At 37.7% G+C, this 18,785-nt stretch overlaps 1 protein-coding gene across 1 annotated transcript in view; it reads right to left on the bottom strand.

Annotated features, from left to right (window-relative positions):
- khdrbs3 (KH domain containing, RNA binding, signal transduction associated 3) overlaps window positions 1-18,785 on the bottom strand; it is a 153,152-nt gene that overhangs the window by 47,787 nt on the left and 86,580 nt on the right. The window contains exons 4-5 of the mRNA XM_059350072.1: window positions 5,404-5,550; window positions 4,483-4,622 (exon numbers count right to left, since the gene is read on the bottom strand). Coding sequence (XP_059206055.1) covers window positions 4,483-4,622; window positions 5,404-5,550 — 287 coding nt within the window. The remainder of the gene's footprint in view (window positions 1-4,482; window positions 4,623-5,403; window positions 5,551-18,785) is intronic.

Here is an 18,785-nt window from a genome sequence, read left to right as displayed (position 1 = left end):
AAAACACAATGTATTTCCACGACCCAACCCAGTCGCCAGAAAAATGTTGGTATTTTATGTTTTTTGCAAACCACAGATATGTTGAGTGTTTCTTAACTGCTGCAACACGATTTTATTGTGACACTTGACGTCCGCTTATTCAAACAGATTGCAAACACGTGATGACTGAAACACGTAGTAAAGACGGGATGATGCCGTTTTCTACACATGACAAATGCTGTTAAAAACTCTTTGGTTAAGAGTACCTATTGTGACATTTGATACACTTAAGTGGAGATTCAATTCTGATGCCCTCAAGTGGACATTCGACTCTGTCATATTGTGTATACTCTGTTTTGACATGTCATAGTTTGTGTCTAGTTTTTATTTATTTGCCTTTTATTATTATGTTTATTATTATTTGTGTATGTATGTTATTTGTTACTCTAAAAATTGACAATTAAAATATTTTGAAAAAAAACCCTCTTTGGTTAAGGTAAAATACCAAAAACACTTGGTTAAAGTTACTTGGTTAAAAAATACATTATTAGGCTTTGAAAAAAGCACATATTGCAGACACTATTTCCAATAACGGGTCTCCCGGTTTAAAATCCTGAATTGGTCGGTAGCAACATTACATTGCTTCGTCAACAGATAAAGAACAACAACAACAACAAAAACTTTCAGATCAACATATGTGGGTTTGCAGAAGTGCAAAATGCCAATATTTTATGCTGGTGACTGACCCTAACCCTGACCCTGGCGACTGGCCTGGCTATCAAAATGCCCCCACAAAGCAAAGCATGACCTTTTAACACAATTTTCATGGATGAGTTTTACTTTTACTAACTGTTGTGTGAGAAAGTACTCGCCCTGTGCAGCATAAAATCAGACTGCGGTTGCTCATGGCCAAATGAAAAGGACAAGGTAAAAATCTAGTATATGGCTGACTGATTTTGTGGCCAATGTGTTACAGGAATAGTTCATGTTAATAACTATTCCTGCCATTATATTATTCACAAACAGCTAGATACCAGTTCATGGCTTAAAATACCCTCTAAAATTAAATGAGTGACGTAAAAGCACTGTCCGAATGTGAGCAACCCCACCCCCAGAACAAAGTGTGACCTCTCACTCAGTACGTTTAAATGACACTTGAAAAAAACATTATTGCCTTAATCTGACTATAACTGGACAACTGAAGTGCATGTAGACGTGTTAGTCCGACTGATGTCGGAGTTCTCCAACTCCCATTAGGACACCCAGATAATGTGATTGCAATAGGATTTGCGCTGGCATGTATGACAAGACAACGCATGTGCGCATGCTCCCATGCTCCACCCCAGTATGACCCCGGAAAAAAACATCCAAGAAAGCCGGTCACATTAGCCGGCTGCCGGTTGGTAGCGACCACATAGCGACAGCACAAAGTGTCGAACTGAGGTCAACCAGAAAGGGAAAGTAGAGTTGTTCCAATTCAGATACAAGTATTGGAAATTGCTCCAATACTGCCCAAAATGCTGGCATTGATATCGGCGAGTACTGGAGTCCAGGCACCGATTCGATACCACATAATTTTTTAAATTAGTTCCGTTAAGCTCGGGCACAGTTCTTCTTAAAATAATTCTCTAAAATATTCAATGATTAAGATGGAATAGTGGCATAAGAATGTGCGAGAGGCACCAAATTTAGGCTTTTAGGGCAAAAATGTTCTCTCGGGGGTATGCCCCCGGACCCCCAGATTTATTTTTTTTAAGTTGCTGTTGCACTGTATTGTATACCGTTTTATTTAAAAATAAATCTGAATCTGAATCTGCTGTATTTATACATTTTTTATAAAGGGTTTAACCAGAGCCAGGCCTTACCACAACAATAATCATATGACAGTCATGCAGGTGTAGTATGATATTTTTATTATAACATACTGGTATTGGATCAGTACTCGGTATCGGCCGATACAGAACAAGTAGCAGAATCGGTATCGGGAGGGAAAAAATGGTATGGGAACATCTCTAATATTAACCCACTGAAACGACGGATATCGCAACCCAGTTTTGAGGAGGAGGACACGTTCCCGTTAGAAATTAGATTTTCTCAGTTGCATGTAAACTGGGACAAGGACAGAAGTCTGATTAGTAGCCAATATCGATTTTTAAGGATAGCTCGATTAAACTGTGCATGCAAACGCAGTGACTCACTCAGCCAGTCACATACACACCCTTGTATATTAAGATCAATTATGATGGGTATCTTTACTAAAAGTGAAAAAGATTGCCGAGGTTTTTTTCTTTTGTACTACAAAGTAGCTGCTCAAGGACCGATTGCTGCACTGGATTTTCTGGGACCTTTCGATGTTACCAATCAGCCAGGACTGAAATCTTGAGGATTCTAAATGTTTGAATGATCAGTGTTCAATAAGTCCTCATAAATATTTTATATGTGGTTAAGTGTGTTAAGAAAACCCAACACTTTAAATGGACTACAGAATAATTCATGCATAGTGACATCCCCCAAGTGTGTAGCACAGAGGAAAAGTCACCTTTGGCTTACTTTATTCAAAAAAAGTAAATGAAGGAGTGATTGTTTCGCATGGAATAGTGTAGGATAATGGAGAAGGAGTGAATATATGAATGGATACAAGCCAAGAGGTGTGTCTGGGAGTAAGTGATCATAAAAGAAAAGGGCAGAAAGAGTGAGATGGTTTCTGATTGAACTTTATCTAAGCTTTATTGGCAGCCCCAGCTTTCGATTTCTTGTGTTTTTGTCCAGTTGCTTTCCTTTGGTGAACACTAAACAGCCTGGTAAGCTCAGTAAATAAGCCATCGAGTGCACAGAGCAACTTTAAATGAAAGCAGCTGTGCTTTAGTTTGTAGTTTTATGCCAATCATCTTTGGTTTCTGCCTCTTCTTTGTAGTTCCTGCTGAGGTCTGCACACAGTCAGCATAGTTGGAAATATGAGGGCTCATTTTTCTGCCTTCAGAAGAAGCTATTTGCTGCCATTCATTCTTATAGAATATGAGGAATAACATCCAGAGAGACAGAGATAAGCCATCATATTAAACAGGAAGCCTTTGTTTGGCTCGTTTTATTTCAGTATGTCCTGTTGGAATAATTTTATATCAGTGTGTACTTGTACATTATGATACACTGTCAGTCAGCAGATGCATTTGACTGTATGGTTATGGTTTTGTTCAGGCAAAAAAAAAAAGATCGATATTGATACTTCTCAATACTCTTAAAAACGAATGTACTGCTGTCACTGCATATACATTTTATTTTATTGTATTGTTACATTTCACAACACAGTAATTGTTCTGTATATTCAATCAAGCAATGGTTTAAAATAACCATTCTGTTCTTCACATTTGATTATTTTCTTATCTGGAACAAACAAAACATCTGCCGCACATGAGACAACAACTGAGTTAAAAACATAAGAATCCAAATAGAAATACTAAAATTCTTTATTTTTAGAACAACTTGACCTACAGTGCTAAGATGAAACTGCTGTCAGATAGTGTACACCACTTGATCTGCTATCTTCTCGACACCCCACCCCTCAAAAAAAGATGGTTCACAGTTAATAATATAAGTAATCATAAATATCTAAGAAGAAAAAGAAAATATGTGTTTCTGGTATATAAATTAACCAGTGTTAAAGTCAACATTGAGTCAAGATCCCTGTGTTATTTCCTTGTGAAACTTGGCTCAGTCCAGAAGCTGGTTGGAGCGAGATGCTGCCTGAGTAAATCAAGAGTTAACAAGCAAGTTGCAACCTCAAGTTTATTGAGAACTGTAGCCAACATTTGTACTGTGTAACAAACGAAGTAAACCTTGTAAATCTGGGCCAGTTCTCTATCAAACAATAAGGCCTAACAAACTGTAAACTTTAATCTGACATTTATCTATTTTATTAAAAAAAGACTGAATATTTTCTGGTGTTATTGTAGCAGCCAGAGGCAGTTGGAAATGTGCCGTAGCCCTAAATGACACCATTAACTCTGAGAAAGCAACAGGATACTGTACAGATCCATAAAAAAATGCTTCTCAGTAGCTCCTTAACTGTAAATAATACCCATTCCCAAGCTGAACTATAGTGCACGTATACACAACAACTCCCTCTCTCTCTCTCTCTCTCTCACACACACACACACACACACACTTGTCTTTATGGTATTGTGGGGACGCAAGAGCGGGCCATGCTTTCTGGGGACCACCCTTTCTGGTGGGTTTACAGCTCTGAAAAAAATCAGGCAGCATCCTGTTGTGGGAGTCAACAGCAATCTCACTTCAAATAGCCAATCAGGCAAAGTAGAGTTCCCAGACCCCAGGACCACATTCCTGAGGACTTTTCAGGTCTTTAGGCACATGTGAGGTCATGACATACACACTGTGTGGTTTTCTCTCTATCTGAGTACCTCTTTACACACATTCAGGTGAAAGTTACTTAAGGGAACCACACACACACACACACACGCACACACAAAGTTGGAGGCAGGTTACCTGGGAGGCCCTGGAACAGGTGTCCCTCTTCCACGGGCGGCTGACTTGCCCCTCACCGATGGCACCTTGGCATCCTCCGAGCCGCCGTTCAGGTATGTGAGCTCCTGCAGCTGGGCCTGTCTGATCTCATCATTGTAATCCTGCACACAGAGAGGCACACACACACACACACACACACACACATTAACACACAGAGAAACACAGACAGCAATAGACTCGCTTTCAATTACACTGTATTAAATTTCGTCCTTTATCTCCAGGGCTACAGCCCCGGGAATATCTAATTAATGTACTTTACAGTGCTGCCGTGACCGCTGTTCCTGAGGCAGCAAAACATTTCAGATCTCCCGTTGATAAAGCCCCAGGACCCCATTTGCCTTTATGTTCTCACACAGTTGTTTTCCGCCACTAAATTAATACACATAATTAACATGGAAATAGGTCTTTAATCATAAAACGGTTGATATGATTGTCATGTGTCTGCTCTGTCGATAAGTATGTTTTACGGCAACAGGGAGAAGTGGATACACTGAGGGAGGGGTGGGGGAGGGGTCTGCTGATAACTAATGGTGAGATGTAAATCATCATAGCTCTGAGCATTGGAGAGATCATCCATAATGAATGGAGGGAGAGTAAATAAGCTCCATGCTGCTGCCAAGGAAGACTTTGGCCCGCTCGGAGATTTCCTCCTGCGCTCTTTTATTCATCTTATACCCACGACTTCCCACTCCGAATCAAACGCTTTCACACCCTGACAGAATTACAGTGCAAGTAACAGACAAAGAGTGAAAGAGCGGGTTGCCTCTGCTGTTACTCACTCACTTCATTGCGGACAGGCTGGAAATGAGTCGGGCACAAAGAGATTCAGGAGGAGAAAAGGAGAAGACAAAGTGTGTGTGTGTATGGAAGAAGGGAACATACTGGTATGAGAAACTTCTTGATCTCTTCCAGGGCGTGACCCATCCTGGCGTAGGCCTCAGCCGGTGGGGCGAACACCTCGATGAGGACGTGCAGGTCTTCGTTCAGGTGGTGATATTTGGCCTCTCCGCTCTGCCGTAGCTCCTCTTCCTATTTTAGAAGAAAAAAAAAATACATTTGGTTTCATATATCCTGTGTCTAGGGAAAATGAGTGCAAGCTTGCTGTCAGTCAGCAGCATTTATCTTATTTTTTGTGTGTTTCGGCAAGGATTTAGTGCGGGGAGGTTTTCCATAACTGTTACATAATGAGGTTTGATGCTTTTGTTTGTGCTGGAGAGTCACAAAAAGACAGACAGGAAATATTTATGTGGGTTCTTGTAAACGTAAATGTCTGCGAACAGGCAATCCCTTCAATCCTTTCCACCACGGCTGTCACATTTAACCGATTGCTTTTGTCCTCACACAGCTGCCTGTCCTCGTAACAAACGTACAGATAAAGTATGTGCTCTCATGCTTTGCTTCTTGCATTTTATCTCATCTATGTGATCACTGTAGCTCTGGTAAAATATATTCAGCAACTTTGGGTGGCAAGAATATACTTCATAGAGCAGGACGGATGTATCAGTCGGCAGATTTTATCAGCTTGGCCAATCATAAAAATATTATATCTATTAGTATCAGCAAATATGTTGCCTGATATGCGTCAATAGGAAAACTTTTATAACATATCATATAATGCAAAACATTTAGCCATTTATAAGAGCTATCATCATAACGTTTGTCCATCAGAGTGCTGTTCTATTCTCTATCAACTCTAGATGACCCTCTGAAAAGTGAAAATTAATGTGTTGGACTTCTCTAAAGATGGCAATGTAATTAACAATGTAATTTATCGTACAATGTATAACAATGTTATTACTCTTTAATTAAGTTATTTGTATAAAAACAGCCTTCTGTAATTGTCTATTTACACTGTAAAAAAACTGTTTTTAAAAAAACGGCAGCTGTGGTTGCCAGAACTTTACCGTAATAAATATGGTGCAACTTTTTCTAATATTACGGTAAAATGATATTTCACTGTTGATTTCACATTTAAGATTGCCATTTTATTCCTTATTTTACCAAAAAAAATAAAATGTTTCTCCATCAAAAGAAACTTTGTTCTGCCATATAATTGACAAGAAAATACTTTATAAATGCTGCATCAATTAAAGATTTTACCATTAAATATTAAAGTATATTTTTGTTAGAGATATGGTGTTTAGTAGATTTAACAGTGTATTTTTACAAAAAAAAATGCAAAAATGACAGTGATGCTTGTATATATATTACAGTATATTTTTGTTACAAACAAGGTGCCAGTGTATTTTACAGTGAAGTAATGTATTTGAAAAAAAATATACATACATTTACGATGTTTCATTGTTACTGAAACTGAATTAACCCATTTATCATTTCTCATCATCATCAACAAAGGACAAAAAAAGTGTCATGTAGTTTTGCCAAATGGCCAAAAAAACATCATAGCATAGTATGTTGATACATATAACAGTATCCAATAAAGTTAAAAAAATGAAAAAAATAAAATAACGCATTCTATAATGTCCAAAAATGTAAAACAAAACAAAACAAAACACTGTATTATAGTAGTGTAGTAAAGTATTATAGGGTTCAAATTATAATGTTCAAAAATGTCAACACCAAAAAAAGCAAATTACTCATTATATACATCAATTAAAAAAACAGGCATCTATATCAACAGAAAGTCTAATGAAGCAGAAAACAGCTGGATTTGACTGGCAGGTGATTCCTGGGAAATTAATTGCAGAAAGACCACAGCAATCCACACACTGCACCAAAGAGACTAATTAAAAGCAAGAATCTAACGGATTATTACTCTTAGAAAGATAATAATCTTTAAATAAATAGTTTAGGATGGTATCCATGCAGCCCTACCTCCTACAGACATTTAAATATTTTACTCTAATTGCTTTGCCAATTACAGCCGGGAGTTTGGTTCAGATAACAATAGTTCCTACAGGATTCTTCTGACTGTCGTTGACCCTCTGGCTTGTCCTTTTTCATGTCACAATTCCACTTAATCAGTGAAGTATTCCTACATCTACATCATGGATTGACACAGATTTCTGTACAGACATTCATGTCCCTCAGGGGATGAACTGTAATGCCTTTGGTAAACACCGACTTTTCCTGAAGATTGCAACAGTTGGATGGATTATCATGCAATTTAGTGTAGATATTCATAGTGAAGTGGTAATCCCATGACCTTGTATTTAGCAAATAAAAAAGACTTGTAACTGTTAAGGTGTCGTTGTAAAACCTCACTTCAATTCAATCAATTTTAAATAGATACAGATCCGTTTTTATGATCTATCTAGGGCAACCATTTACCAAAGTTTCTGTGCAACCACAGACTCATCCAGATGAAAATCACAGTTAAAAGCAGAACTGAAGCTGTTAACTGTTTGAATTTAATGTTTAACTCTAAAGTACTGGTTTGAAACTGTGCCAGTTTTTGTTTGATGATGATGATGATGATAGGCAAGTAAAACCAGAGATAAGGTCAAATATATTTAGAATAAAAATATAGATGTTATAGATAAAATCCTTATTTCACCTCTTCTAGGTTATATTTGCAACTTGTGTCCACATTTACTTAATTTAAAATCTTCATTGAGCATGATTGAGTTTTTTTGAAAGTACAAAAACATAACTTCAAAATCTGATTTTTTGTTGTTGTTTTTTTAATTTAATTTAATTTTTTTATTTATTTGATTAGGACAATGCACATTAGTCAATATATCAGCAAAAGCATCAATATAAATATGCCGGGCTTAGCACAGTTGCTAAGTTTCACCTGTTGTCCTAAGGCAGGTACAAAAAACATACAGACAATATACCATGACAAATAGAAAAAACATTTAGAAATCTTACACAAAAAATAAATCCCAATTCACATCAAGGTGAAAAGTTCACACATAGAATAGAAAAGACAAAGAGGTGTAAATAATGTTACTCCAGGCTTTAAACTCACTCCGCCCACTTTATCAATGCAGCAATACAGTGCAGCTTCTGGTTACAGGATAAACCTTACAAAAAATAAAGTTTTGCCCTTAAAACATACAGGACAACTATATCAATGATTTAACCAAACCTTTACATTGGCCCAAAAATTGATTTAATTGCTTAGGGGACAGAAATTCTGACTTTCATAGATAAAACCTTAAAATACAAGATTATAAAAATGTTGATCCAGTAAGTCAAAATTCAAAACCCTGTCTCTTGCTTACAAAACAGCAACTGGCACAGCCCTGCTCACTACACTCTTCTAGTGAAAGGCGTCTGGCTCTTTCACCACTGAAGAGTCTCAAACTAAACTCTTCTCCTCTGTAGTTCCCCGTGATGGAACGACTTCCAAACTCTATCCGATCTGCTGAGTCCCTCTCAATCTTTAAGACCCAGCTCTTTACTGAACACCTTCACTCATATTCTACAAAGATGAAAAAAAACACAGCACTATTTGCACCGTACGTATGCACTGCCTGATACGTCCTATGGGACTCAAACTTAACCAATAACACTTACTCATATGTTGCCTTTTGACTTCATCTTTGCTTGTGTTATATTAACTCTCAAATGAACGTCACTTTGGGAAAAAGGACCTGCTAAATGAGACTGTAGAATTGTAGAAGTGGTATACGGGAAGGTTATAATAGTTATGGATTTTTCATTAGTTTTAGTTTTAACTTCATGGTGATTTTTTTGTTTTCAAATTCAGTTAGTTTTAATTCGTTTTTAGAGTGAGTTTGCTAGTTTAAATTAGTTTGTTCTTTTTTTTAAATGCTTAGTTTTAGTTTAGTTTTTATTAGTTTTAGTTTTTTTGTAATGGGGTATTTGTTGGATGCCAGATTGGATAATGTCACAAAAAATATATTAATATATAAAATATATGTTGCCTTTATTTCCTTTGCCTTATCCATCTAAGCCCAAATAAGTTTACCAAGTCATAAAACCAGATAGATGAAATAGATTTCATATCATTTTCACTGTAATTTTAGTTAGTTTTGTAACCACACAATTCAGTTTCAGTTAGTTATAGTTTTTTTTTTTTTTTTTTAAATCTCATTTTTATTTTTTATTTCAGTTAACGAAAATGTTTTTTCAACTCTAGTTTTCGTTATTTCGTTAGTTTTCGTTAACTATAATAACCTTGGTATACGGGTGGAAATAACACATTATATAGATCCATTACACACAGAATTGAACATTTCATGTCTTCATTTATTTAATTTCTTCTAATTATAATGATTATGGCTTACATTTAATGAAGACCTAAAACTCAGAGTATCGAAAAAATGTTACTGTTACAAAAGACCAATTTAAAAAAGTATGTTTAGTATGGAAATGTTGGCCTCTGAAAAGTATGTCCACCTATATGACTCAATACTTGGTTGGGGCTGTTTGACTTGAACTAATGGAAATTGACTTTTCCATCATATTCTTATTTATTGAGATGCAACTGTATACAGCCAGAATGAAAGATCTTTAAAGACAGACAAAATAGCCCAAGAGTCCAATGGGTTACATTTCGCTCACTTGTGTGGATGGCGAGTGCAAAACAGTACTTTCATTGCCACATATATATTTTTAATGACATTGGTTCGGCTGTAAAATGGTCTATAGGTGATGCATGGCGTCCATATTTCAAAATAGTGTCTTGATTATGGTGGAGTGTTACTCATGTCGATCAGCTTGTCAGATCAGACATGTTGTGGCTGACACCGCCACTAAAGTCTGTTCGAAACAACTGCTGCACCAGACTTGCATTCCCCATGTCTATATTTTCATGCATTCCATTCAAACGCATCAACTCAGTCGCTTCTCACTTCACTACCTGGAGTGAATATCAAGCTTTTCACTTGCTGACAACAACTCCACCATCTTTACTGGAGTTTCAACATCAATCCAATCACCCGTCGCCACTAGCGAAGGCTTCAACATGTAAAGTTCCAGATATTTGGCTATAAATAGATATGGGTATATGCTAAAAGAGCATATATTTGTCGGTTAGTTAGTGTATATTCAAACCCATGAAGTAGAACAGATTTAACACATTCCCCTCAGTTCATTTAGACTGCAACAGAAAAAATATAAACAGTGAGGGGTTGCACAGGCCATTCAGGCCCGACAGAAGCAGGCCAGTATAATGTTATTGATGGCGAGAAATAGGACAGCGAAAACCCCAAATGTCTCCCACCACATTACACAAAGGAAACAACAGGTTTGGCGTCCCAGTTTCCACTTCTCAACAAAAAAGAAAAAAAGTCTTCTCCGGGGCCTTTCCAATGGCGGCAACTTCCTCTTCCCCTTCTCCCTCTCCACCACCATGCATGCCAGAGTCTCTGATGTCACCTAATTATAAATAACCTTCTTTTAAGAGTGCCTGTGGTATGTTAATGATATGTTAATTTCCCCCATAAATCTGTGCTTTACGAGCAGAGGGCTCCTTTGCGCATAGCACCAGCGCTGACGGAGCTGCCGGTGTCGAGCGGGGAGTGTAAGCAGGGTGCTAGAAAGAGCCGACTGCTCGCAGATCTGTCTCCCCTCTTCCCTTTCATGTGTTCCTTGGTATATTTGCATGAAAAAAAAGATGAAAAACAATCATTATCATGTGCTTTAACTACCTTCCACTGAAAGACAGGCGATTCAGACTCATGTTAGCATGTGTCATCCGAGGACTTTCTTTTATTCAAATTTCATTTGTTCTTTTGCTCCATCTTTCCATCAATACGGCTCTATTCAACACGTGCACTGTGTCAATGTTATACCCATTGAATGTTTCATTCGGTATGAAACCAATCTGATGTGTGACCACACCATTTGCATATGATATTGTAGATATAATAGCAGTTTTCATACATGCGGACCCCTCCCCCAGCGCTGATAAGAAGCTTCGGTGATCCAGTAGAGTCCTATAGCAGCTAAGCAGCCCACGGCGGGAGATTACAGCTGTCTGTTTCTCATATCTACTGGCAGCATCTTCCTCCTGTTTACTTTTTTTTCCCTTCTCTGTAAATCTGCTTATGAAAAGCTGTTCACCCTGGAAACAGAAGGCCAGGACGCTCTGGACGCAGGAGCTCCCGCAGACGGAGCTTAGAGGTAAAGAATAATGTCAAGCTCCGAGCATTCGTATTCAAATGAAATTAAGGACAGACACTGCAAAATGGGGGCAAGTTGTTTTCTCAGTCTGAAGAAATCTATCTACCAGCATGTCGTCAACAGTACCAAGACTCAGTGTACTGTATCTGCCCTCACTGGTTACCAGATATATCCCCATGATTTAAAATTCTTGTTAAGATTGTTTTTAATGCACTGAATTGACTGGCACCAGTTTCTATCTCCCATCTCCTCAGCTCGCTTAGACCCCTTAAATCTACTGATCAATTACGGCTTTCCATTCAATGGCCAGTTGAAGTCCAAAGATGATAACGCCTTTAATCCCTACAGATCTAATTACACTATTTGACCAATTATTTCAAATAAACCACATATGGATAATTTCCTGTGCATCCATTACATCAAGCATTGGTTTGAAGCCTCGAGTTTTGGCATTTTGGTCATTTGCCATCGTATTTTTGGAGCGAGGAGTGACCATATTAAGATTAGAGAGAGAGTTTTTCTGACTGAGAACCCGAAGACACACATTATTGTGAATTTTATTTTACATGATTCTTCTGGAATAGCAGGATAGCTTTGTTTGGACAGCTTTGTTTGAACTCTTGAAAATAGACTCATCTTTTTGCTCTGCAGTGGACCAGCTCCATGACCTAAACAACAACATTTCAGTGCTGAAAACTCTGATAACCATATTTTACTAAATGAACACCATGCTGTATTGAAAAGGACTTGAGACTAATCATTGAGACCTAAAACTCATTAGGAAAATGTTTACTGAAGTAACAAATCAACTAAAAACAGGGTAATTTTCCTCGTAGACTTCTATACAATCTTGTTGCAACCAGTGGAGTCACCCCCTGCTGGCCATTAGAAAGAATGCAGGTTGAGGGCATAAGACATAAGATACTTAATTGTCATTGATAGTTGTCATTGTAAGCAAACAACAACATTTTGTTGGCAACCACATTGGCTTCACTTGTCAGACCTGGAGACTAGGGCTGCACAATTATGGCCAAAATGATAATCAGTATTATTTTGATCAATATTGTAATCACGATTATTAATCACGATTATTCATCATGTGAGGGAAAACATCTGTATTTTTACTGCACTACTTTTAAACAAACAATAGGAACAGTTTTTAGTGTCTGGTGCTTGTTGTAAACAAATAGAGATCACTAAGTGAAAACCTCCTGCAGCACATACACACTGTACTGCTACAGAGCTAACTGTTAGCCTTTTGGCAATTTGTAGATTGGACAATAAGGGGTTAACATCCCCTCTGGCTCTGCAGCTGGGAGAGACTGCTGCAGGAGGACTGCGCCGCTTCGACTTGTTCTTACTCTTCTTAACGAGCTGCGGGGGCTGGCGGCTCATTAAGAAGACTAAGAGCGAGTCCCCAAAAGTCTCCAATAACACCAGAAAATGTCGCTGGATTTGTCACCAGTTGCTTTTTTGAAAAATAGTCGCTAAGGGGGTCTGAAAAGTCTCTAAAATAGCAACAAAGTCACTTAGTTGGCAACAGTGCTTTGGCGGCTTTTACAAATGAAGCGTGTTGTTGTGGTGTCGAGTACTACGTCACATCCTGCTTAGCGTTTTATCCAATCAGCAACCAGGCTTTTTTTTAGGGGAGAAAAAAGACCCTGTCCCCTGGTGGTTAGTGGACTACTGGTGTAGAAAGTGCTTGATTAGATATGTAGGAGAGCCGCATTTTAAAATGGAAATATCGCAGAAGATCAGGTTAATTTAATCGTGGCAGCCAAAATCGTGATCACGATTAAAATTTGATTAATTGTGAAGCCCTATTGGAGACTACGTCAACTTTTTGAAAAATATCTACTGGTGCATCACAGGATGATTTCCAAAAAAGAGCACAACAGTGCACACAAAGTCATATAATCCTATAACCTACAGTGCAAGACTGTGGTAAATCCACACAGCACCACCAATCTCTTCAGGGAAAAAAATAATAATATCCAGAGGTAAAAAAAAAAAAGCATAGTTCCCCCATCAGAAGGCTTCAGTTTACAAAGGTGAAGGGGCAGTGCATAGAAAAAGATTAAGACAGCTACAGCGACAAAATAATTAAACATTGAGGCAGAAACACAATAGATTTAGGAGCTACTGTACAATCAGCGGGATATGACAGTGTCAATAGACTGATTTAGTAATTCTGTAAGCTGGTAAGTACAATAAAATGTGTAATTTGTGGCAAGGCACTGTCAGGCTGAACTTTATCTCCTATAATTGATATGCTTGTTAATGTGATTTAAATTATATCATCTCTGCATCTTCAAATGATAATGAACTTCCAATTCATTTGCAAGCACGCAAAGCTAGGTTAATTTTTTGGTGCAGGACAGTTCTCACACATTCAGAGCAGTCCTTTCAGACAATGAAGGTTTTTCAGCTCGCAATTAAACACGACTTAGCAAAAGTGAAACAAAGTGATTGTTTTGTCTATCAGGAAAATTAAAGCAAGTCCCAGGGAGGAAAATGGATGAGTTAATCACGGCGCTAACGAGAAGGGGGCGCGGAAACACTGATGCCTTTACATCATCCTGCTCTGACAGCAGCAGGACAACCGAGGTGCCATAAGCAAGTCGGGAGACAGTGACTCCGACAGCTCGGTGCCTTTCAACCTCTCTGTGCTCCCATTCTTGTCAACATAAGATCAAGGTCCTGCAGCAGCAAATATTTGAGCAATTATCCCCGCTCTTTGCAGTGTCTCCGCTGTGCGTAAGAGCTTTAAAGGGAACGTACTGAACACTGTACAGTTTCATTCTCTAGCACATCCATTACAGTGTATTCTTCTGGGTAGGAGGACGACAATTACATTTCCATCTAATGTCCTCAGCAGAGTGAAAAGTGAACATTACCTCCTTTTCTGTCACTCAGTTGCAACACCACAGCATGTATTTTAATAATATAAATAGTAACATGTCCTTAGAGGCGACAGTGCCTGGCATGCAGTTTAAAAAAATGGTTCTTGATAAGTGCTCTGGAGTACTTTGAGCTCTGTAGGGACACATCCATGCTTAAGAATTTAAAATGGTTCTTCGAATAACTGAATACAGACAAAAGGGTTCTTTAGGTCATTCGATGCAGCACTTTTGCTTTAAAGAACATATTTATGTTCTTTGTTTTTTTTTCCCTGTAAAAGGTTATTCTGAATACTGAATATTAGGGGTGTGACGATACACTCAGCTCAGCTCACGAGACGAGACACGATATTGGGTTCACGAGAACAAGACGAGACGAGATTTTAAGAAAACTACAATGACACAATATATGACTGGACCTACAGACTTTTATTTAACCGAGTTGCACATGCATTTTGAAATGTTTTATTGTAACTCTTTACATGCATGATGTAAGCATGAGCTTTAATTAAACTTCTTCTTCCACAAATTGAAACTAAAACAAAAACTTATAAAAGTTCAAATAAAATAAAATCTTTCTCTCTTTTTTTCAAGTGCTAACAATATGAGCCGTGTTTAGGGGGAGGAGTGGCCACCGGGAAAGACTCAGGCCACGCCCTCTCAAATGTCCACTCACTCTGCATGTCTCCATTACCATTACATAGTACTCGATGCCACAACAACACGCGCCATTTGTAAAAGCCGGCGAAGCAGAGTTGGCAACTAAGTGACTTTGTTGCTATATTTAGCGACTTTTCAGACCCCCTAAGCGACTATTTTTCAAAAAAGCGACTGGCTACAAATCCAGCGACATTTTCTGGGGTTATTGGAGACTTTTTGAGAATCGTTCTTACTCTTCTTAACAAGCTGCAGGGAACAAGTCGAAGCGGCACAGTCCTCCTGCAGCAGTCTCTCCCAGCTGCAGAGCCGGAGGGGATGTTAACCCCTTAGCGTCCAGTCTGCAAATTGCTAATGGGCTCTGTAGCAGTACAGTGTGTATGTGCTGCTGCTGCAGGAGGTGTTCGTCTGTTTTCCCTAACATGATGAATAATCGTGATTAATAATCGTGATTACATATTGATCAAAATAATCGTGATTATCATTTTGGCCATAATCGTGCAGCCCTAGTAAAAGGGTCCCTCTAAAGCGCCACCATGGAGAACAACTTTTGGTCCTGATTTTTAAGGATGTATTGCCTTCGTGATGGCAAGACAGCTTGTTTCAACTTGATAAAGTCTTTCTACTCTGCAGTGGACCAGCTCCATGGCCTACACAGGGAATTTGGAGTGCTGGAAACTATGATGACACATGCTGTGCAGCTGAAAACAGAAAGTCAGCAACCAGCCTATGACAAAGTAGTTTTGTAGTGAAGGTGTATCCCTCTTCCCCCTTCTAAAAGGAGGAAGCAGCGCCACACGGAGCGTCCCCGACAGAAAGCTGTCAGTCATAAATCCCGCAGTGGGTTTGTGCAGACAGGTAAGGGCTGCCGAGGTCAGCACATCTCCATGACAGATCTTTTCTTCAGGTACTCGAGAGGAGTCGACCATCAAAGACTATTGATCACAGTAATCAAAAAGAATGTGTTGTATGATAGCGAGAATGATCGCCACCAACAAATCACCCCTGACAAACAGAGGGAAAGATGCAGACAAGCCAAGTGAAGTGGATTTATTCTCTGTTAAGCAGTCCAGTCTGCAATCAATTCTGCTGCTAAAGAGCCACCGTCAGAGACATTTATACCCTCTCTTTATGTACTGACGTGATGATAGAAGTCGTTAAACTGGATTGTGTTTGAAAATCTCAGTTTCATAAAATATGTCCTTTTTATCACAAAGTTTCAAATGATCGTGTTGTGAAGCATCTTGTGACAAAGCGTATGTGAAAACAAAATCATAAATATAGTAAGTGTAATCCTGTGTACAGCCAGCGCTTGATGTGACCGTGTGTATTTTGTTTACTATAAGAGAGGAGGCTTTGAAAGATGTCAGCCGCGTTTGGTGATCCCCAAGATCATACACATTTCCATATACTTTTGAAATTTGTTTTCAAGTCGGAGCTGTTTTTCGGAACTGCATGTGACCCAAGAGCTGTCAATCAAACGGAGTCTGAGTTCCTGGGGTGATCTACTCACATCTGATTTAAAATGAGACAAACATAGAGCTAAGGTTAAAGCGAAGGGGAAAAACAAATCTAAATAATTAAGCTTGCTTCATGTCATCATAGTTTTAAGAGTGAGGAAGTTCATACTTAACTTTTACTCTTTTTTTTTCTTGTAATTTTGTTATACTTGTATTTTGGGTTTCTACTAGAAGATGTTGATATGCTTTAATGTTCAAAAACACACTTTTTTTTCTCATACTGTCTGAATATACATGTGTTCATCCTTTGTCAGAAACAAGCAGTTTTAGTGCACTGTAAAAAAATGTCTGTAGATTTTACGGTGAAAAACTGCTAAACCAGTCACAGTAAAAGATCGTAAAATGATAAATGGGTTAATTTAGTTTCAGTAACAATGAAACACTGTAAATGTTTATATAAGCCAAAACAGTATTTTTTACATTTAAAAAAAAAAAAATACATTACTCCACTGTAAAATACACTGGCACCGTGTTTGTAACAAAAATGTACTGTAATATATTTACATGCCATCACTTTATTTTACAGTATTTTTTGCATTTATTTTTTGTAAAAATCCTTTTTCTCACTGTTAAATGTACTAAACACCATATCACTAACAGAAATATACTGATATTTTATGGTAAAAATCTTTAATTCATGCAGCATTTATAATAATTTTCTTGTCAATTATATGGCAGGACAAAGTTTCTTTTGATGGAAAAAAGTATTTTTTACGGTGAAATCTGGAATCAAATGGTAATCTTAAACGTGAAATCAACAGTGCTAATATCATTTTAACGTATTAGAAAAAAGCTGGACTGTGTTTATTACGGTAAAGTTCTGGCAACCACAGCTGTCGTTTTTTTACCGTAAAAACAGGTTGTTTTTTTTACAGTGTAGAAGATGTTTATATGCTTTAATGTTCAAAAAACACATTATTTTTCTCATACTGTCTAAATATACATGTGTTCACCCTTTGTGAGAAACATTATATTCATTATTCATTGCATTACAGCAGGGAAATGACTTACATCACTTGGATTGGTTCATTTTGTGACTTCCAATGTATTTATAGAGCACCTAGAACTGATTAAAAATCCCTACAAATCTTTTGCAATATTGGACTTTTTTATAGGTTTAGAAAAAGTTGGATTTCTTAATATCTAAAGCATATCAACAAAGGCCCAAACCAGCTGCAGCTTGGCACAACTATCAACAAAAAGTCAATGTAAGATGTAGATATTTTCTTGTTATCTTAGTTTTCTAAGATAAAAACTGTAGAGGTGTAACGATCCATGGTTCGGTTCAGTCCAACTAGTTTTATTTGTTTAATTTTTTGGTGGCTTGTGGATAAGAAAACATAGGGAGTTTTATTAAATCAACCACAAGATGATAAAATGACACTCAAATAGATTGATTTAAACTCCGTAGGCAGATAATATGGACAGAGACCCGCAGCCAACAGTTCTATATCAAGTTACAGATGTTTCCTTTAATGGTAGTGTGCCTGGGGTGACACCACCTGTTGTTCACAAGCACGACAATGTTCAAAATACACTTCTTTTTTTTTCTTATACTGTGTGTCTGAATAAACTTGTATTCATCTTTTGTCTGAAATGCTCTACATTTCCGGGGTCTTCCATAATTTCTGCACCATCATTGCAGCCGGGGAATGACTGGAAAAGCGCTGTAGCAAAACTTTCTACCAACATATAGTACAGTAGTGACATGATAACCTTACAGAAGTCCTGGGGGCTTGTTTAAAGGATAATACTGAATATGTCTGTGTGCATTTCTCTGTAGATTAAGCATTTTGATAGTTATCAGTATTAATATAGCACCTAGACCTGCTGTATAATCAAAATACATTGTTTTTACAATATGAAACCATGAAAAACTTTGAAACAGTTCAATTTCAAGTTATCTAAAACATATTAATAACAGTACAAACTAGCTGCAGCAACAACAAAACAACATTAGGAATAACTTTTGACTAATTAGTGGCTTGACATTAAATTCCCCTGCAGCTATTTTGAGCTTTGGTGAATAATTACAATTTACTATAGTAAAAAATGGCTAAGATTTCACTGGTTACAGCCAATAAATGTCAAGATGTGTGTGTTGTAATACAAAATGAATATGTTTCTG

The sequence above is a fragment of the Centropristis striata genome, chromosome 14, assembly GCF_030273125.1.
Source record: "Centropristis striata isolate RG_2023a ecotype Rhode Island chromosome 14, C.striata_1.0, whole genome shotgun sequence".
NCBI lineage: Eukaryota > Metazoa > Chordata > Actinopteri > Perciformes > Serranidae > Centropristis > Centropristis striata.
Note: the sequence above shows the minus strand (reverse complement) of the source record. Positions and strands in the feature narration are given on the sequence as shown.